Source organism: Arabidopsis thaliana, assembly GCF_000001735.4.
Source record: "Arabidopsis thaliana chromosome 1 sequence".
Taxonomy (NCBI): domain Eukaryota; kingdom Viridiplantae; phylum Streptophyta; class Magnoliopsida; order Brassicales; family Brassicaceae; genus Arabidopsis; species Arabidopsis thaliana.
In genome coordinates, this window is record NC_003070.9 from 28,582,087 (window position 1) to 28,601,302 (window position 19,216).

Here is a 19,216-nt window from a genome sequence, read left to right on the forward strand (position 1 = left end):
AAAGAAAAATATAAAGCAGAGAAAAACTTGGAGAAAGTTGTATTTCCATTAAACGTATACACAAACATATATTTATACATATCTTAGAATATACTCTAATCACAACTAATCCTTATATTACTATATCATAACAAAAAGGGAAGTATATATAACACACCTTAGGATTTATCCTAACATTTAGATCCTTAACAAAAAAAATCTGTGCAAAAATAGCGGATTTATTTTGTTGTGGATTGTAAGATTTCATTCTCTGAATACTTTTGCTGTATAAAAAACAGTGGTAAATAGATTACTATATGTGTGTCGTGTGTGACTGGTTAAACAAGTTAAAGGAAAAGAATTCATCTAGTTTTGTTTTTTTTCCACAAAAATTCATCTAGTTTTCATAAGAGAATAATTGAAATAACTCTTCTCTTTTAGTTATTTTTTTGACATTTTCAGAAATAAATAAAATCTTAGTGTAGAGAAACTTTGCTCTCTTCTTTTTTTTATTAGTGTTAACTAGTAATACTAATACCATATATATTTGTTTGTATAGTTGGATTTAAGTCTTTCTTACTGTATAAGTTTTTAAGTCAAATGTCACATGTGCATTAAAGAACCGAAGATAAGGTCTTCTAATAATTGAATGGGAGACAGAAATACATATATCCTAGCGTAATTATTCTCTATTTAATTAGTAAAAATCAGGCTCACGTCGGAAAAAAGAAACAAAGCTTAACGAAGATAATCACAAGCAAAAAAACTTAGATTCAATAAACAGCCTAGATTCAATAGTATAAAACTTCGTAACGAAGGTAATCACAAGCAAAAAAATCGGCCATCAAAAGGTAAATTATATGCCTCTATTGTTCGAATAAAGAATAATATTCTTTTTATCTTTTCATTTTTTTGGGTTGTTGTATCATGTATATGTCCTTTAAAGTTGCTAGAAGATAAACAAGGGACCCTTCTTGGTGGTAATATCAAATTCGTTTGGAAGCTCAATTCAATTTCTTTGGCATTTTCGAATGTTTTTTTCTCTTTTATGTAACTTTAATTTCTGAGCAGAAACATAACTTCAGTGGTAATTCTTAGTTTTTGGCTTTTAATGAATCCCTACTCATTTGGCAAAAAAAGAAGGAAATATTGTAGAAGGATCCAAAAGTACTCAGAAGGAAAAAACATTACGTGTAGTTATCAAAAAGTAAAACATTAACTTGACATGCGTTTATATTTCCGGATTTATCGCCTCTCACTACTCAGACTTTTCTCTGGTATGAGTCATTAGCACTTTAATAAAAGCCTAACTCTCCCAAAATTAAGGTAAAGTATATGGGAGAAAAAATAGAACGTCTAACTACCAAATTAGAGAAATTTCAAATTTGATAGAAGAAGATTATGATTGGATGAGTAAGCGACGCGTCAGAGCAATTTGAAATTGCCGTGGGGTCCTAGATTATAGAATAAAGTGTTGATCTAGATAGGCCTGTATAAATGACAACACTTTGAAAAGATCACAATAATACCAACAAAAAAGAGAGAAAATAATAAATAAAAATACCAAAAAAGATACAAAACGCGTACGGTGTCTGTAAAATGTAATAACGACACATGGATTAGGTGTTCCATGTGTGGACAACAACATTCGAATTCTTAGTACATTGATAAGAACCAGAAACGACATCGTATAGTAGGTGCATTTTGCATAGTACTACTACATATTTGCTTGTATAGAAAACTAGTAAAACTAGTCAGTCTCTTTGTTAAAAAGGAACAATTAGACAAATTAAGCGATTGTTTCAATGTCAAATAAGTGTCTATTATTACTCATGAAAACCAGGTTGACTTGAAATGAGTTAGGTTGATCAGCTAGTGGTTGAGGTCATTGATGGTGTAATACTGCAGGTTCAAACATCACTAACCAGGACCACCACTAAGCCAGAGAACCAGCTGCAAAAACCTCTGTGCCATAAAGGGAAACCCATAATTCTTCTACTAGGATAAGTTTTACAACAATGGGTTTTTAAGTTTAACAGCTTTCTATACAAAAACAGTTTGGCAACTATCACAGCATCCATTGCAGTCTCATAGCTTTGGTTTTTCTCTTAATTTAGAAATCCAGAGATCCACATTGTTTGCTCTCTATAGTTTTTGCAGTAGATCTAGCCTTTATGTCCTTATAATCACCATTTACGTTTCCTCTTGGTCTTCCAATGCCCATCTTAGGCAGACCACGGTTCAATCCTTCCAACAAAACACAAGCTTTGCACCATTTCTGCATCATCGTATAAGATCATTCATTATATTTACTACAGTGCACATCTTTTTACTCTTTGTTAGTTCATATCTATAACATGACTTGATGTGATAAAGAGAGAAGTCTCACCTGGCTAGAAATATACCCACATCGCTCACAAGTCCCTTGCTCAGGCATTTTCGTGGTTGTGGCAATTCTGAAGTCTTCACCTGACTTGATGATATCCAGAATAGCCCTTGGCCTGTAGTTTATATAATATAAATTGGAGAATTACTTGCTTATTTGGTTGTGGTGAATATATACGGCAACAGTTGAACAAGTACCTTAGTCTTTCCAAGTCATTGATGAACTCACAGGCGAATCCACGATAAGCATTAGGGGAGTATATGCCTGCAATCAGAATAAATGATTCAACTCCAACATAAATGACCAAATTATGCATTCAGCTCGTAGTGGACTTATAATAAAAAGCTAGTTAGCTAGAGCTCTCTTTAAGTGATAAAAACGAACAGAAGCAACAAAACTTTGAAAATGCACAACTTACATTCAGTGGAGAAGTAGTCCAGCTTCTTGAAATAAGCATACGTGTAACTATGTTAAGGTCTAACGAATATCTTCTGTTGACAGTTAAAGTTGTTTCGGGAAGCAAAACAAAAGATTTAATAGCAAAGGATATATGACAATCTCCTTCTCGTATGTATATTTGAAAGGTTTACATCTTGGAATTGGACCATCTTCGCCTGTAGTGATTGATGTGCACCTACTCAATCTACAATAGCCAAATTACAAATCAATCAATTAAGGGACATGAGACATATTATAGCCAAGATTCAAGGAAAAACATCACTAGAAACGTATATATTTACCTAGCAATATCGCCTCGCAGTATGTTTAAGACAACTGTTTCGGCTATATCATCTGCATTATGTCCAGTGACTAGCTTATCTACTTTCAATAACGCAGCTCCTCGATCAAGTGCCTTCAAAAATTCAACCAGACATAGAATCATAAAACAGAAAAGACGGTTCTGAAGAAACTTACTCAAAGAGGGAATGCTATGAAGAAACTTGCTCCTCACCTGTCGACGGAATACACCACAGAAGGTGCAATTGTTCTTCAAACCGATCATCTTCACAATCTCGTCCATTGTCCATCCATACAGATCTTTGTATGAAACAATCTGAAGAGGCAATCCATACTGGGAAAACAAAGAATGACAAATCATCACAAAATTTTAGAGTGAACACATAACACATAAATTCAAAAGCTTACTTGAACTTCGTTCCTTTTAACAGTCTCGAGAGAATCATCACGATAACCCGTTATCCCTTCATCAATAGACAAAAGAAAAAGATCGAGTCCGTAACTGTGACGTCTGTTTAGTTCTGATAACACATATGCCAGCACTGAAGAATCTGCACCAGCACAAACTTTTGAGTTATGGCGCAAACATCAAACTAAAACAGAGTGATTCGTAAAAATTTGAACTTTGAAGCGAAACCATCATTGGAGTGTAAAGAAATTACCTTTTCCACCGGAGGCACCTATAGCAACTCGTTCACCGAACTTAAACAAACGATTCCCAACAATGACTTGGTGAATCTCTTCCTCAAAAACCTCATAGAAACACTCTCTGCATATCTTTATACAAATACTCACATCATTATTGCTTATACGTAACAAACTAACTAGCAGGAGATTGAGAAACTATGATCTTTAACAGTTCCGAAAATGCCACAAGAGTAACGCAACCAAAGACCCAGCTCGATGATTTTGATCCTAATTCAAAATTTACCTGTTGAAGGGTTTTCGGTCGTTTTAGGACAGGTCGTCACTGGTTACAGATGCAGCAGAGACGAGACCCTCCTGCTTTCTTGCTCTTCTCTTCCCCTGCCTCCATCTCCACCGGTGAATGAAACTCCAAGTTTACTAGTCGGCGGTAAATTGTCCTAACCGGAAAAACGACCTAACTCGGAGTTATATCCACAGAACACCGTCGTATTTGATTTCGGTATCTGAATTGTTTTAGTTATTAATGGGCCCATTGGGCTTTCTTACCCAACATTAAAATCCCACATACAAGATTATAGATAATTAGATATACCCACAATGATGAGCGTTAAAGACATTATTAACTAAGGATGTGGTCCATTAATGGAAATGTTTTGTGATTAGCTGGATCTCATGTGAATATGTGATCTTATCATAACTAGCATATTAGGGAAACGTTACGTCAACTGGTCTACAAAAATATCTAAGTTGGTCCATTTTCTTACACGTTTTGAGTAGTTGTGTCGACCGCAATGCCAAATCAATCACTAAAAAGAAGAGTATACACGATCATGTTTCTTCTATACCAACGCATTTAATTTCCTACATACGAACTTGAATGCTAATCAAACTGGGGTCATGTTTACGGCTTTGAGCAATAGTTGAAGATTATCAATACATAAAATTATATCATCCATATCACTTAATCAAATGAAAATATTCATACCATTAAAATACCTTGAGATCTTTTGTTTTTAAAAACCATATACAAGAGAAAATAAGAAATTGTAATCAACAAAAAAGCCAACAAACTTACACATCACAAAAGCAAAAGATGATCAATCATCACAATAAAAAAAAAAAAAAACAAAGCAAATCAACCATCATTATTCTTAATATCTTTAATGATAATCTTCTTATTCTTTATCTTTCTTCTCCTCCTCTACGGTGGTCTTAGGGTGGTATCCTGGAAGCTTCTCCTTAATCTTCTCAAGAATCCCTTTCTTCTCCACTGGATGCGCTTCTTCCACAGGAGGAGGAACAACCACCGGTGCCGCAGCGACGGCTGAACCGTCTTCAGGTTTCTTGTGTCCAGGAAGCTTCTCTTTCAACTTCTCCATAAACCCTTTCTTCTCTTCCTCCTTTACCTCAACTTCAGTAGTTGGCTTCTTCTTCTCCTTCTTCTTCTTCCTCTTCTCACCATCTGAACCTTCTTCCTCACTTGACTGTATAAATTCAGACCCATATAGTTAGATAAGAAAAGCATTCGATCATGTTATAGTTTATCATCAACAGATCAGATCTAAACTTACGGAGCTAGAAGAACTGTCGCTTCGGTGAAGCTTTTCAAGAAGACTTTCGTGTTTAACCTCTGGCTCCGGCTCTGAAATATGAACCTTCTGCTCAAACTCTGAAGCGATCGGAGTCTCCTCTGGTTTTGTTTCGTCTTTCTTCTTTCCCAAGAAATCGAACAATCCACGATCTGTAACCTCTGCCGATGATTCCTCTGTTGCTACCTTTGGCACCTCCTGTTCAGGAACATTCTTGATTTCCTCAGCCATAGTTATCGGAAAAAGATTCGATGAATGAAACACGGATTCAAAAGTATTTTTTTTATGTGAAGGTTTGAAATTCAAAAGCAGATGAAAATAAGAGGTGATGGAGATTAGAGAAGAAAGTGTGTTATATAGTGTTGAGGACTCGGGAGGGGTCCAAGCCACCGCGGATTTCACGCTCTTTGTACACTTTTTTTTTGCAATTTAAAAACATATATCTAATTATATGAAATTACAAAATGACCCGCTTTTTATGGCATCTTCTCCTTCGTCCCCACGTTAATTATCATTTTTCTGTTAATTAGATAAAGTTATATTGGATTAAGAAGAATTCATTAATTAATTGTTAATAGTTTGCTTACGTGATCTGATATCAATTTAGTGGAATAAAAAATAATGGATAAGAATGGCAACTAGATAGTTTTTTTTCAAAAGTAGTGAAAACAAACTAAATGGTTTGTTCAAGGCGTGTACTGTTTTTAATTTAAATATTAGACTTTCATAAGTTTTTTTGTTTGTTTTAATACTTGTTATGTGGACTTTGTAGTTCAATGATCGGTTTATCAAGTTAAAGAAAACTGATTCAAACTTTAAATAGAGTAAGAATAATATGGAATAAGCAAAAATGTTTTTTCATTTCCTCTGAAAGCAAAAATAATTTATTTTTGACAACGCAAAAGAGATTTTAAAGAATGGGATGTCCCTATAAATTATTGTTCTTAAAGTTTCGGGCTTTCTTATATATATATATATATTCACAAATATAGGAACCATCTTGCAAATTCCAAAAATGGATTACAGATTTTGAAAGGATTAACAATTTAATGCACCATAGATTGGAAGACACGTGTCAAGCATTAGCGCAAATCGGACGACGGAGCTCATAGTCAGAAATGGAACGTCGGATGTAGACAAAGAAAAGAGTCAGAGAGAAATTTAGATTAATCAATTACATCTTAAAACGTGTCAATATAACATGGGAAGTTGTCCTTTTGTAGGACCCAATAGTATGTACTGATTGGCGTAAAAGACGTGATGTCGGTTACGTGGGTCCACTTGACTTATTGACTAGTGCCACGCTGGAACAAGCTTGTTCGAGAAGAAATGATGATTTTTTAGAAATTTATAACGTTCCTTATTTTTTCTTTCTTCTATTCTATGCGTTACAAAATACAAACAAACCAATAAGAACTTGGTTATTTAATTCTTATCACGCTATGAATCCTCAACGATTAGGTGTTATTTTAACTTATTATTCACTAAACATGTTGAAGAGGCCAATCTAGTAACGCATGATCTTTGAAATTGTAAATACATGATCTTGGATACTCTAAACAAAAAAAAAAACAAATCCAACAAGTAATATAAGTCCGATTGGCTCAATCGATTAGGAAGGTGTTGTTGCAATGCTACCGGATCTCATTTTTAGTCCTAATGCTACAATAAGACGGGTAATTTGCGCTTGTGAATCCGCCAAAAGTATTATCAAAGAAATGATCGTGGACATAAACAAACTAAAACTAAAGATTTAGATTTTAGAACGAATAGAAAGTTAGCATCATCTTTTGTTTACCATTTTTGGGGCACATAAAACAATCTTTCGTAATCTCGTTTATGGGAAAAGGGTTTGTGTATGTATTTTTTCAACGTAAATGGTTATGTTTTCATGCAGTTTTTAAAGATAAACTTAGATGTAGATAATGAAATCATGAGTAGACAAATGAGCATAAGATGACTTGGATTTCTTATGAATTAATATGTTAATGTGTGGGATGTCATTTTCGACCTATTGAAAAAGATATACTAAAAATATTAATGAAGGACAGATGGTAATCGGTAAATGCATCATCTCTTAAAATTCGCCTAAAATAAAAAAAATGAACCGACGTGCCACATCAGTAATCTCTGGTCTCTAAATTTAACAAAGACGTAGCACGAACCGTGACGTATCAACACACATATCAAACAAACCTATCTTTTTCAATACTAACTTATTCGTCTTTTTGGTTCTTGTTGTCATATACACCGAAGCTCAGCTCTTAACTTATTCTTTGGATAATGTTTTCGGTGATAGCGAACCGACAAATTGTAGCCGACACTTAGAATTCACAACTAAACTATAGATTTTAAAATAATATTAATTAATTCGAAAGTTTGAGATATCTGAACAAAGTTTTCTGAAAAACGTAGAATACATATGGATCAAATACTATAATTCGAAAGTTTCAGATTAGTGCTAAGTAATGAACGTCATGCGTTTGTTCTTCTGTCGATTTCTTCTTTTTCACCGCCCGTCTGAGTTTTATGGGCGTGATATTTTCCTTATTGTGGTCAAATCAGGAATATTCAACAATATTTAGCACTCGCTTTACTTGGTGGGACATGAGAATCAATCGATGCATCGCTGTTTTATTTCTTTTTCTTTGATGTTTCTATTTCTGTTAGAACAAAGTTTTCATGATTCTTAAAAGCCCAAATTTCATGGCATCGGAACAAAGTTTTCATATATGATGACAACTCAAAACAAAAGAGTAACGGTAAAAGCCCAATACCCATAAAATGGGCTTAAGAATCCAGATCGGATCTATAACCCGACCCGGTTGTTGACACCGAGAGAGTCCACGCAACGTTCGCCGAATTCCTAACGAATCGGACACCGTTTCGTCGCTGTAAAATTTTGATGCGAAATTTTCCAATTCACAGATTTTGTTTTTCCATTGTTTTGGATTTCTAGATTCTAGTTATATGTTGGTGATAGATTTTTCCTACATCTCGTGATTCTCAAACGCTTCTTGAGCTCTTCGTCGAATCGGGACTGTGATCGGGACTTGGTGGAGAAGAAGCGATGATAACAAGATCGAATCTAGCAGAACAGCTCAGGGAATATCAGATTAGATCAAAGCATGATTGGGCCTCCGTTTCTTTCTTCTCTTCCACCTCCAATTTCTCTTCCTCCAGGTTAGAGATCTCCGGCTTATCCTTTCCTTTTTAATCTGCTGTGATTTGGAGCTGCGTGCTTAGAGTTGTATTTGAAAAATTGTACTTTGTGATATTTAATTCAATTGGAACCGTAAATTTCTCATCTTTTAAGGGATTGTCGTTGAACATTGGATATCTATGTGAATCCTACACAAGGAACTATAATTTTGACTTGTCCACGTTGAACCATCTTTGACAATTTGACATACACTTTTCATTCTTATCGACTCTGTTGCAATCTGGATTCTATTGTTAAATTTTGACAATGAACATTCTATAGTGGTACTTATGCTATTCGTTTCGTTTGCTTTTGATTCAGGGTTGATGTTGTAGTCTTTGTCATATGGGAACTAGTGATGTTAGCACTCGTGGTGTTTTCAGCTGTATCCTTGTACTTCAGGCGGTTGCAACTTGCTTTTATCCTGCTTTGTGTCACCTTACTATTACTCCTCTGTATGAAAATCACAAAGCAAGTGAGACATGCTAGGAAGAAGAAGCGAAGGATGCTTCTTCCTCTCTCTATGTAAAGACCGAAACCATTGAGCTGTTGCGAACCGTTTATCTTCTCACACAACCAAACCACAACTCTTCTCTGGCATGAGTTTTGTGCCCATATGCATTGATGAAGATGACAGCTAAGCTCAGACTGACTCTGGGACGCATCGCTTTTGTCCTTTGAAGAATCGACCTGAACTTGAGATATGAAACCAGGGACTGCAATTTCAAGGCTTAGCTTAGACAAATCAGAACAAAAGTGCTGTAAAGGTTGTTTTCCTGTATAAAGTAGTATGGGAGGTTGCTTTATTTTTCCTAGGCACGATCACGGATTGTTAACTTGAGCGTTTTGTGATTAAAGATAGTTTTTCCATCTATCTATGTTACACTTAATATCATGATGAAGTGATTTAGATTTGTTGGCTGTAAAAAGTTTTTAAAAAATGATTTGCAGGATTTTCATGTGACGAGAAAAAGAAAAACAACGAACACTCATGAAAGTAGAAGAGAGAACTATAAAATGAAAAGTAGCAAGCAACTTGCTCGAAACGCTCACATGTTTCTATCATTACCTTTGCGCTCTGCAACTACTTTAGTATCTTGTTAAAGAAAAAGTGGTAATAGTTAGTATTATTTGTAATGTTATGGTCTGTCAATACACTAGCTTAGCTTGATTTGATTAACTTAATTTCCAAATAATGAGATACTGTCTACATGGTGATATAGCTTTGTCAAAGTTCATTAATGACAATGACAAAAACAAGTGTGTTAGTAACCAAGATAATTGCATTTAGTCGTAATTCATGTTTTGAAACGGAAATAATTAGAAAGATCGAAAATCTCTAGATATTTGTAGAAGGTCAGTACATAACTCCACGAGTGGTCGTGATCCAATTTGTGGACAAATTTGAAAAGCAACTAAAAACAATCAAATAAGCACGAACATCCTTTTCCCTCCACACACATCAAAATCCACAGTTTGGTCCATATATTGCTATATATATAGAGAAGCAGTTAGGCATTTAATTAAGGTTGCATACAGACAGATACATACGCAACGAAACTATCAAAGCCGAAGTAACACACACACAAAAATCATATGAAGAAACTAAATTCTAAAGGGATTAGACTCTCCGAATTGATGGAGAAATGGAGAAGAAGGAAGAAAGGGCACTTCGCTGTGTACACGAACGAAGGGAAGAGATTCGTTTTACCATTGGATTATCTGAATCATCCGATGTTACAGGTGCTATTGCAAATGGCTGAGGATGAGTTTGGGACTACCATTGATGGTCCTTTAAAAGTTCCTTGCGATGGAAGTTTAATGGATCACATCATCATGCTTGTGAGAAGGAGCATGTCCCATGATTATGATGATGTGGAGAAGTCTTCCACGAGCAGCACCTGCAAGGGAGCTTCAATCTCTTCTCTCTTTCGTGGACAGAGCCAGCTTCAGTCATTAGTTTCCTAACCATTTGGAGTAATTGTTAACTTTTTTTGGAGAAGGGTTGTTCTATTTTGTGTATACCAACATGATCTTGTAATAAATTAATTATTGTAATGTATCAATGATACAGTATCATCATTTGATTTTGAGTCTTTTTTTGACGGTTAAAACAACGATTTGGGACGAAGTTATAGGCCCTGAATGGATGCTGATTTTGGATTCAGTTTTTGAATTTAGATTTTAGTTTATAGATTTTAGATTTTAGTTTCAGATTTTTATTATTATATTTTTGTTTCAAAAACCCCAAAAAATTGGTTTTTGGTTTTTGAGAAAAATAACGTTGATTGAGTAAAAACTAGATTTCCTAAATTTTAGGAGAACTAAAAAACTAAAATCATGAATGGAAAACTACAAGAAAATAATTTTTCTAAATTGTAGGGAAACCAAAATTTTAAAATCTTGATTGGTATGAAAATAAGTTTTTGGAAAACAAAAACCAAAAACTCTTACAAAATCTACAAAACATTCAATTCATGTATCCAAACTTCTTAAAGGGCCCAAAAAGGAAGAAAACATTGTGAAAGAAACAGATATAGAAATGGGCCTTTGGTCTTTAAATTGGGCCTAAGCCTTTTAATTGAGGCCTTACTAAAAGTGACGACTCACATGGTTGAATCAAATCTCAGGTAGTAAATTGTCAAAGCTGAGGAGAAAGAAAGCTTTTTCGGTCTGAAATTGAAGTGCGAATCGGGGAATCTAGGGTTTCGAGAGAGAGATAATGGGTGGAGGAGGACATGGCGGAGGTATAACTTACAAGGGAGTCACTGTCCACACTCCCAAGACTTGGCACACCGTCACCGGAAAAGGCTTGTGCGCCGTTATGTGGTACATTTCTGATTTCTCTCTTTCACCTAATTCGCTTTTGATTTTGGGACCTAGCTAATCTCGATCGTAGCTAGATCTCGCCATGGGGATTTTGGGCTAATTGATCATCTGAGGAATTTTGTATATAGAATCCATTTGAATCAAAAAATTGGATTTGTCAAATTAGTATCGGAGCTAATCAGGTAGATGTTAATTTGAATCAGATATTGCTTATGTCAATTTCAGTTCGATGAGAATGGTTGAAGAAGTAATCGCACATAGGTTTTAACTTTCCCTAGCATTCACATCTTAAAAACTCAATTTTTGGTATTTTCAGGTTCTGGATTCTGTACAGGGCAAAGCAAGATGGTCCTGTAGTTATGGTAAAACTCTTTCATTTTTTATCTTTGTCTCGCTTTTGTAAATTTTATTGGTCCTAATATCTTTCGTGGTGGCTGAATCTGATCTTGCTATTGGCAATGGATAGGGATGGAGGCACCCTTGGGATGGTCATGGTGATCACGGTCACGGAGATCATCACTAGGTAATGTCTTTACTAGTAGTATTGTCGATGGAATCATTAAGAAAGATGATTAAAAAATCTCCTTTTTCGTAGTAAACACGCATTATTGTTTATACCGTATAGCAATTCCTCAATGAAGCTAATGTCTATGCATAATGTAGAGTAGCATTTCTAAGTTGTCACTTACTAACAAGATCTCTTGTTAACTGCTATCTAGTTGGTTTTGAAGAAAGATGATAGCTTTGATCTGGTTTTGGTTCATACAAGTGGTGAAAGTTTAGAGGATCTTTAACTTCTCTATAGGATGTTCTTGATTTATATCTACTAGAATGAATCATTGAAACTCTCGGGAGTGAATGAAAATTGAGTGCCTTTATTGTGAATGTTTGTTATTAGTTTAGTGGTACATGTTTTGAGTTTTCTCTTTGTTTAGACATTGATGATTTGTAGTTATCCTCGAGTTCACCTTTCATGTAACCATATAAGCATTGCTCAAACTACTTGACACTAATCTGGTTTTGGGTTTTGCTGCTAGGTCTCACTGAACCTTTGAAGATCATGACGAAAAAAGGATCGTCTCTTGTTTTTTTCTTAATTTTCAGCTTCATATGTCGAAATAAAGAGAACTGTGAAGAAGACGTGAATTGTTTTTGTACACAACTTTGTAAGACTTGCTGCTTCTGTTTTAAGTTACTACTTGTGTGTTGCACTTCCTGATCATGTTGTTATTTTGCTGTCAACAAATTAATTTGAAATAAAACGCATTGCGAGATTCGTGTTTTTAGATCCAGCCTCCAATGATACGAATTACAAAGAAACACTAGAAATTAGTTATATTCGCTGTGTTAAGTATACAAATTAACACTTACGAAACTGAATTTGTTAATGGTTTTTATAACTATATCTGAAAACCAAAAAAAATATGCAAAATCATCAAATTGAAAATGTCTATTCTAGCAACATGAATTGTGAATAAATAAACAAACATCTATAATTCAAATTTTACTTGAATAACAATTTCATTTTGACTCTATTTTTGGTGAAGACAAAAAGTGTGCCTTCAACTTCAAGTCTTTAATCCAAGTAGCCAGTTTAGGAAACGGGTAAAAAAATAAATTATATAGAATAAAAGAATTTGATGTTGCAAACTTGAAAATAAGTTTACAAATCAATCTATTTAATGTTAACTAAACATGTCCGCTTGAAGCAAAACCTAACCGATCCGGACATATCATATATTATCTAGTTGGTGAGAATATTAAGAAGTGAAACTCTCGTCTGAATCAATCGCCGGAAAATAGATTCCAACTCTATTTCAAGCTCCACTACAGTAATCTCCGCCGCCTCCAACCTCGTAGTCGCGCTTTGCACCGCAGTCTCGTCCCATTCATCATCTAACAAATAGGAAGACCGAATGGAAAAGATCGAAGACAAAGACCCTTTGCTCGATCTCTTCTCTAGCCAAGGAATACAACCAAGTGAGAACAAAGACTCAACCATCGTCACAACGACTCTTCTCACTTCCTTCAAAACTTCTGTGACAAACAGAAGGTTCTGTTCTATTGGCATGGCCACTCTTCCTTCGTTTCCTTTCATGTTCTTCAAACAGTTTAAGCATTTCAGTGTCTCCTTCTTGAGCTTGTTCTTATACCGATTATACGCAGCTATCTTCTCGTTGACATCAGATGATTCGTTGCCACGTAGAGTCAGTTGTAGATCTTGCAAGCTGTGTTTCACGAGCGTCATCACATCTTTGGATACGTTACAGATGTCTAACATCCTCAATGAAGCTTCTGAAACTTGTTCCGTCCATTTCTCTTGTCCTTGTTGAGACAGAGATTCTCTTGTTTTCGGACAGTGATGGAGGAGATAGTTTACGCAGTCGTGTAGCTCTCTCAAACCCTCAAAGTTAATCTGAGCCATAGATAGATCTTAATCTATTCGAGATACTTAGCTTTATGAATGTAAAAAAAGAATTTGAAAAGGTATTTTTTGATGTAATTGTGAATGGTTTTTAGGGCTTCTTGAGAGTTTTAAGCGAAGATTAGAGATATATTGAATGTGTGTAAGAATGAGATTATATATAGAGGTTAAGAAGGATCTGAGGGAAAGTACGATGAAGGTTCCCAAGTTTGGGTTTTTGTACGGACGTGGGACATCCGGGGAACAGCTCATTTTGGAGGTATTATCAAAACAATGATTTAAATGATTCAAAACATGTCACAAGGAACCTTCTTTGTACGTAAGAGGCACTCGTGGATTAGGGTACATTGTGGATTCGTTTAGATTTTCAATTTATAATATATAGTTTTAAAGATTTTTATTCTAATATATAGTCTTAAGGTTTAATTATATACTATATACCATGCATGCACGAGCGACGGTGCCAGGCTGTGTTGGTAAATTGCAACAATTTGGAACAGACGGACGAATATTAAATGAGATGAGAAATGTTTAGATTTTGGATCAGACTTTAAATATTATGTTAAGGGTTTGTCAGATATGTTTTATGTATCAAGTTAAATGGATATATTAATTACCAACAAGAAAGTAATATAAGTCTTACAGTAACAGAAAACAAATAATGGTAACTACTTGATCAATATGAATATATGATCAATAATCATTTTAAAACCGGAACTTATCTTTGGCAATACATGCGATTGTGACATTGTGTTACGTGTTAACCTCTCAATATATGTTTCTGGACAAGCGAAATATTCACAGTTTCACACAAATACCAATATACCTTTTCTATAACGTGGACAGTAATAATACGCATACATTAATACATATATGTTTATATGTCTAATTTCTCTATCAATCAGGTAACCACCTCGACGGCTCGACGCATGAATACATCCTGGATTAGATTTTATGTTTAAGATCTTTATATCTCAGGTTATTTTCAACAAATTAATATCTTCCCACAAATTATATAATTAGATTCATATCCCTCCAACTCCAAATGCTGAAATGCTTTCATTTTTATTATGTTGTTAGTGCAGCAATCTTATTATTCGATTTCCCGTTTGGAAGGTATAGCTACTAATTATAACGAATAATCAACCATGCATTATATTTTCTCTGTTGTCATCATCATGTAGAGACATTATTGCGTGATTAAAAAAAGAGAAATAAGAAGACATTATTGCGTGATTATAAAAACACACAGAGAAAATAAGACATTATTGCGTAATTTCTTTAGCTATTTTTTTTGCAAACAACCCATCAAACATAAAATAAAGCCCATGAAACTCAATTAATAAGCCCATTATCTCAAATTCATCCTTACTCTGTTTTGCAACAACTTCTGATAAGAAAACTGATACACTCATCAGTCTCATGATTGTATAACTATAAACTTATGAAATATTCATAGAGTACTGAAGTGATCTGCTGATAATTGTTATCTCGAACTCGTATTCTTGACAAGTAATCGTTTGAATATGATTTAAGAACGCTGCACACAAAGTTTTACAAGTTCTAAAGATCAATATGATCTGAGAGACTTTGCCTAAACTAAAGCCAACAATACTTCACAATGAACAAAATTACATCTATACAATCTCAAAGAGTAAGCATGTTAAGAAAAGAAACTCTTGTCTTCAACAGTTTCTTATACACACACTCCAACTCTTTCTCTGTTTCTTCAATCTCATGTTCTGTTTCTCTCAACTTCTTCAGCTCATCCACATCAACTTCTTGATTCTTCTTATTAAAAATCCTCGACACAATTCCTCTCCTTGATCCTTTCTTTTGATCTCTCTGATCCTTCGTCACTACCTCAATCAACAAAGAAACCAAAACATCAAAGCTGGTCTTTTCAACTCTTTTCATTACATTAATGACATCTCCACAATCTCTCTTCCTCTTCCTCATCTTCTCCTCTGTTTTCTTCAATTGTTTGACGATGGTTCTGCTCAGTGCTCTTCTCTTAAACACGTACGCGTCTGTCTCACGCGCCACGAAAGCTTCTTGATCTTCTCCTGACTTGCTTCTGATCAATCTCCTCCTCAAGCTTGATTCGAGTTCCCTGACTTGTTCCTTTATCTCCATCAGAACGTCTCTGATCGTGCTGCAGATATCAAGAACCTCGATGAATCCGTCAGAAACATCTTCAAATCCTGTGAAAGACTTTTGAGTTTTAGTCGTTTGAAAACGGAGGAAAACTTCGACAACCTCGTACAGATTCTTTAAAACTCCAAGTTTCCGACGAGCGGACTCTGGTCTTTTCTTTAGTAACAGAAGATGATCTTCGATGGCTCGAGACAGAGGATTAACGTCTTCGGACCAGCTTGTTGAACGCACGTGTGCACCAGATGATGAAGTACAAGCCATGGCTGATTCACTCTATAGAGATAATAATGTATAGTCAACGAATGAAAAGGTTTAGCTTCTCATTAAAACGTACTCTCACCAATATATATGTATGTGTCTCTATGTACATGCATGATTAAGTTTGAATATACATATACTTGCACGTAGAGGTAAGTCAATAGGTCGACGAATATAGATACAGGCTGGAATTGGCTGTTGCAATTAAGTTTCTTCCGACAGTCTAACGACAAATCTACACTCTTCTCCTTCATGATAAATTTTCCCTCTTTTTTTTTTTGGCTTGGCATTAAATATTCATATATGGCTGAAACAACCAATTAATCACATAGGTGAACATGCTGCTTAGCAAATGATTTTCATGCAAGATCATCATGGACAATAACATTCACACGGATAATTTCTTCTTGATTATTTTGTACATTTTATTTAGGTAAATATGTGAAGTCTCTCCTGAATATCTTTTTTTTGTATTACCTTGATTTAACAACATGATGAGCAGTAATTCTTCTCTAGGTATCAATGTAATAGTTAAACAGAAAAAGACCAAATATTGAGGGGGGATCGATAAAAACCTGAAATGATCTTACTTCCAAATTTCAGTTGCTTATACTGATTGCATGTGCGGCAACCTTGGATGGGCTGCGGAAATACGAAACCAACAAGAAACAATAACCGTTGGCTGCGAAGTCGCTCTCGTAATCTCTGCAACGTTTATTATAATACCATTGGAGATTTCACAGATTAAGAAATGTCCAAATACCATTTGTATACGATATACACGCATACATGTAATATAATAGTTTTCCAATTAGGGGAAAGCTGGGAATGTGCACGAATGGGAATACTTCTTAAACTAAACCATCAACCAAGTTGGTTTCGTGACAACCTGGATGTGTTTTTATAAACGTCATGGTAGATCATAACATTCCATATACATCTATTGCTATTGTATAACTTACAAAAAAAAATAGAGCCTATTTAAACCAAAATAATAATAATCTATTTATTAACTAGGTGTTATCCACGCTTACATTTATCTAAAATTTGTAATTTAAAAAACAAATAATAAAATAAGACCAGAATATGCAATACTAATGATGTGGTTTCATGCTGAGTTAATTAGTGTGTTAATATATCAAATTTAAAATTTATTGTTCTTGAAAACTAAACTAATTATTGTATAGTTGAAACAAACTACAATTCATAGATCATTCTTGCTATCGTTATTATCACATAATATTAATGGATCGGAAGAGATTGTTTTAAAACGATCAAAGTATATGAATTGCTATTATTATTTATTTTGACCTATAGGGAAAATTATACATATACACAACAGACCTAATACAAGGAAAAAGGAAATCTAAAAAAGGAACACTTGTACAACAAATTATATACAAATATGAGTAAATAGAGATATTCATGATAAGAATGTGAGACTACAAGATAAGTAGATAACCAATACTACAAGGAAAAGGAAATCTACAAAAAGGAAACTCTTGTACGACAAAAAATTATACAGATTACGAGTTAACAGAGATATTCATGATAGGATATGAAATATACATACCCGAATAGATCACAGGCTAAGGCTAAATCCGATCGAGGGATGAGAAAACAATACAGAGACAGTTAGAACGGAACTGTATATGGTAATACAAATATTCCGAATTGAGGCGAAAACTGGGCCTTAGCTAGGAAACAAGGAATCTCCACATGATCTCTGCAGCAACTTCATGATCATCTCTGCATCGTTCTTGATAGCGGCTTTATTAGTGGTAACAACATTCTTTTGCTGATTGTTACCAAAAAGCCAGTCATCATCAAATAACGTGTTGAATCCAGATTCGTTGCTTGGCTTATACTTCTTTCTATTCTTTGATTCACAAATTGCATCTTCCCTTATCGTCTTCTTACTGCTATGACTAGCATCAGACAAACACGCATCTTCTTCTTCTGTCAAACAACTCTTCTCAAGTTGTTCTGATTCATCTGAAACTTGCTTGTTTGGTAAATATTCCTCTTTCGTATTCTCTTCCCGTTGTACCTTTTTAGAAGAAGCCATGATTTGTCTTTCCATCTTCGACAAAAGTTCTGACTGAATCGAATCTAGGTTTCAGATCACGCGTAAGACACCTCTATTGTTATATCGACGAGAGATCAAATCAGCGAGTTTTTGTTGAGAATGTAATGGTAAGACTTCTGTGGATAGTGAGGGTTAGGTCTTTATTTATAAGACTTACCTGTGGCGGTGTGGGGATAAATGCGACATTTGCATTGGGCTAAAAATGGGCCTACTTATAAATATGGCCGAATCATAAGGCCCATTTTTTAGGGAAAGTGTTCAATAACATGGGTGACATTGATTTAGGAACTGCGTGTTGTTCGGAAGTTTTTAAAACACGGGGGACATGTAGTTAAGGCGTGAAATGAACCGTTGCTTTTAATCATGTATATACTTGTGCACTAAAAAAGGACTTTGATATAAAGGCCCCACGAAGTTTTATATTCAAAATTCGTACCACACAAAAGTTACAACTTTTTTAGAACACTACTCAAAAATTTAAGTTTGGCTTCGTCTAACCCCACAAAGTTTTAAAACTGTGTGTAAATTTGTTAGCCATCAATTGTTAACACTTTCAATAGACCTGAGAATCATTTTATATGATTAATCAACCAGAAATAATTGCTAAACATAACCTAACATGTCTAGTTTAGATTCCAATTAACTGAAAATAAATTAAAACCCCAATTAAAAAAGGAAAAGTTTTGTAAGACATGATTTAAATGCGGTGTATTTTGTTATTTTCTCTCTGATAATTAGCTACACCGTTTTCTATTTGGCATTTTGGGCACGAAGTAAAATTGAATTCCTCAATAGAATAGATATATGTGACTTGAACCATATTCCATTTACAAATGAAACTAAAGTGTGACAAAAAGAAATGCATATACAAATATGCATACATTTTTACAATCAGCTATTAAACGATGAAAACATT

General features: G+C 34.6%; 8 protein-coding genes and 1 long non-coding RNA gene across 16 annotated transcripts; 3 read left to right on the forward strand and 6 right to left on the reverse strand.

Moving 5' to 3' along the window:
• Positions 1-1,763: 1,763 nt before the first annotated feature.
• Positions 1,764-4,332, reverse strand: AT1G76170 (2-thiocytidine tRNA biosynthesis protein, TtcA; the record flags this gene model as incomplete). Of its 7 annotated transcripts, NM_106266.2 has the most annotated exons (10): positions 1,953-2,257; positions 2,369-2,480; positions 2,563-2,629; positions 2,784-2,824; positions 2,916-3,008; positions 3,106-3,218; positions 3,318-3,437; positions 3,512-3,654; positions 3,766-3,872; positions 4,102-4,139. In NM_106266.2, 10 exons carry the CDS (start codon positions 4,137-4,139, stop codon positions 2,093-2,095), a joined length of 999 nt encoding a protein of 332 aa, NP_177744.2. In that variant the 3' UTR covers positions 1,953-2,092. The 7 variants fall into 7 exon arrangements, with proteins under 7 accessions (NP_001321963.1, NP_001321959.1, NP_001321958.1 ...); NM_001334712.1 differs by having other exon boundaries at positions 1,764-2,257; positions 3,318-3,654; positions 4,035-4,315; NM_001334713.1 differs by having other exon boundaries at positions 1,780-2,257; positions 3,318-3,654; positions 3,766-3,880; positions 4,035-4,332.
• A 244-nt stretch (positions 4,333-4,576) lies between these two features.
• ERD14 (Dehydrin family protein) lies at positions 4,577-5,845 on the reverse strand. Of its 2 annotated transcripts, NM_001198479.1 has the most exons (3): positions 5,323-5,845; positions 4,807-5,235; positions 4,590-4,640 (listed from the first exon to the last, which is right to left on the reverse strand). In NM_001198479.1, exons 1-2 carry the CDS (start codon positions 5,569-5,571, stop codon positions 4,927-4,929), a joined length of 558 nt encoding a protein of 185 aa, NP_001185408.1. In that variant the 5' UTR covers positions 5,572-5,845; the 3' UTR covers positions 4,590-4,640; positions 4,807-4,926. The 2 variants fall into 2 exon arrangements, with proteins under 2 accessions (NP_177745.1, NP_001185408.1); NM_106267.4 differs by having other exon boundaries at positions 4,577-5,235; positions 5,323-5,841.
• Positions 5,846-8,238: 2,393 nt separating this feature from the next.
• AT1G76185 (NADH-ubiquinone oxidoreductase chain) lies at positions 8,239-9,445 on the forward strand. The gene is made up of 2 exons (NM_106268.3): positions 8,239-8,523; positions 8,864-9,445. The coding sequence occupies exons 1-2, from the start codon at positions 8,411-8,413 to the stop codon at positions 9,069-9,071; spliced, it is 321 nt and encodes a 106-aa protein (NP_565127.1). The 5' UTR covers positions 8,239-8,410; the 3' UTR covers positions 9,072-9,445.
• A 527-nt stretch (positions 9,446-9,972) lies between these two features.
• On the forward strand, positions 9,973-10,734 carry AT1G76190 (SAUR-like auxin-responsive protein family). The gene has a single exon (NM_106269.2). The coding sequence runs from the start codon at positions 10,139-10,141 to the stop codon at positions 10,508-10,510; it is 372 nt and encodes a 123-aa protein (NP_177746.1). The 5' UTR covers positions 9,973-10,138; the 3' UTR covers positions 10,511-10,734.
• Positions 10,735-11,124: 390 nt separating this feature from the next.
• AT1G76200 (NADH dehydrogenase ubiquinone 1 beta subcomplex subunit) lies at positions 11,125-12,664 on the forward strand. Its single transcript, NM_106270.3, has 4 exons — positions 11,125-11,371; positions 11,688-11,733; positions 11,838-11,894; positions 12,409-12,664. Exons 1-3 carry the CDS (start codon positions 11,265-11,267, stop codon positions 11,892-11,894), a joined length of 210 nt encoding a protein of 69 aa, NP_565128.1. The 5' UTR covers positions 11,125-11,264; the 3' UTR covers positions 12,409-12,664.
• A 199-nt stretch (positions 12,665-12,863) lies between these two features.
• AT1G76210 (DUF241 domain protein, putative (DUF241)) lies at positions 12,864-13,910 on the reverse strand. The gene has a single exon (NM_106271.4). The coding sequence runs from the start codon at positions 13,794-13,796 to the stop codon at positions 13,116-13,118; it is 681 nt and encodes a 226-aa protein (NP_177748.1). The 5' UTR covers positions 13,797-13,910; the 3' UTR covers positions 12,864-13,115.
• Positions 13,911-15,289: 1,379 nt separating this feature from the next.
• AT1G76220 (hypothetical protein (DUF241)) lies at positions 15,290-16,334 on the reverse strand. The gene has a single exon (NM_106272.2). The coding sequence runs from the start codon at positions 16,212-16,214 to the stop codon at positions 15,444-15,446; it is 771 nt and encodes a 256-aa protein (NP_177749.1). The 5' UTR covers positions 16,215-16,334; the 3' UTR covers positions 15,290-15,443.
• Positions 16,335-17,591: 1,257 nt separating this feature from the next.
• AT1G76230 (uncharacterized protein) lies at positions 17,592-18,405 on the reverse strand. The gene has a single exon (NM_106273.4). The coding sequence runs from the start codon at positions 18,292-18,294 to the stop codon at positions 17,905-17,907; it is 390 nt and encodes a 129-aa protein (NP_177750.1). The 5' UTR covers positions 18,295-18,405; the 3' UTR covers positions 17,592-17,904.
• Positions 18,406-18,420: 15 nt separating this feature from the next.
• Positions 18,421-18,639, reverse strand: AT1G09613. The gene has a single exon (NR_139660.1). It is a non-coding gene; the product is annotated as an other RNA (long non-coding RNA).
• Between the last annotated feature and the right edge of the window lie 577 nt (positions 18,640-19,216).

Coding starts and splice junctions, on each gene's coding strand:
- AT1G76230 (NM_106273.4), bottom strand. CDS start 18,294: ATGGAAAGACAAATCATGGCTTCTTCTAAAAAGGTACAACGGGAAGAG.
- ERD14 (NM_106267.4), bottom strand. CDS start 5,571: ATGGCTGAGGAAATCAAGAATGTTCCTGAACAGGAGGTGCCAAAGGTA. Junction 5,236..5,322: donor GCGACAGTTCTTCTAGCTCC/GTAAGTTTAGAT, acceptor GAATTTATACAG/TCAAGTGAGGAAGAAGGTTC.
- AT1G76190 (NM_106269.2), top strand. CDS start 10,139: ATGAAGAAACTAAATTCTAAAGGGATTAGACTCTCCGAATTGATGGAG.
- AT1G76200 (NM_106270.3), top strand. CDS start 11,265: ATGGGTGGAGGAGGACATGGCGGAGGTATAACTTACAAGGGAGTCACT. Junction 11,372..11,687: donor GGCTTGTGCGCCGTTATGTG/GTACATTTCTGA, acceptor TGGTATTTTCAG/GTTCTGGATTCTGTACAGGG. Junction 11,734..11,837: donor AAGATGGTCCTGTAGTTATG/GTAAAACTCTTT, acceptor GGCAATGGATAG/GGATGGAGGCACCCTTGGGA.
- AT1G76220 (NM_106272.2), bottom strand. CDS start 16,214: ATGGCTTGTACTTCATCATCTGGTGCACACGTGCGTTCAACAAGCTGG.
- AT1G76185 (NM_106268.3), top strand. CDS start 8,411: ATGATAACAAGATCGAATCTAGCAGAACAGCTCAGGGAATATCAGATT. Junction 8,524..8,863: donor TCCAATTTCTCTTCCTCCAG/GTTAGAGATCTC, acceptor CTTTTGATTCAG/GGTTGATGTTGTAGTCTTTG.
- AT1G76210 (NM_106271.4), bottom strand. CDS start 13,796: ATGGCTCAGATTAACTTTGAGGGTTTGAGAGAGCTACACGACTGCGTA.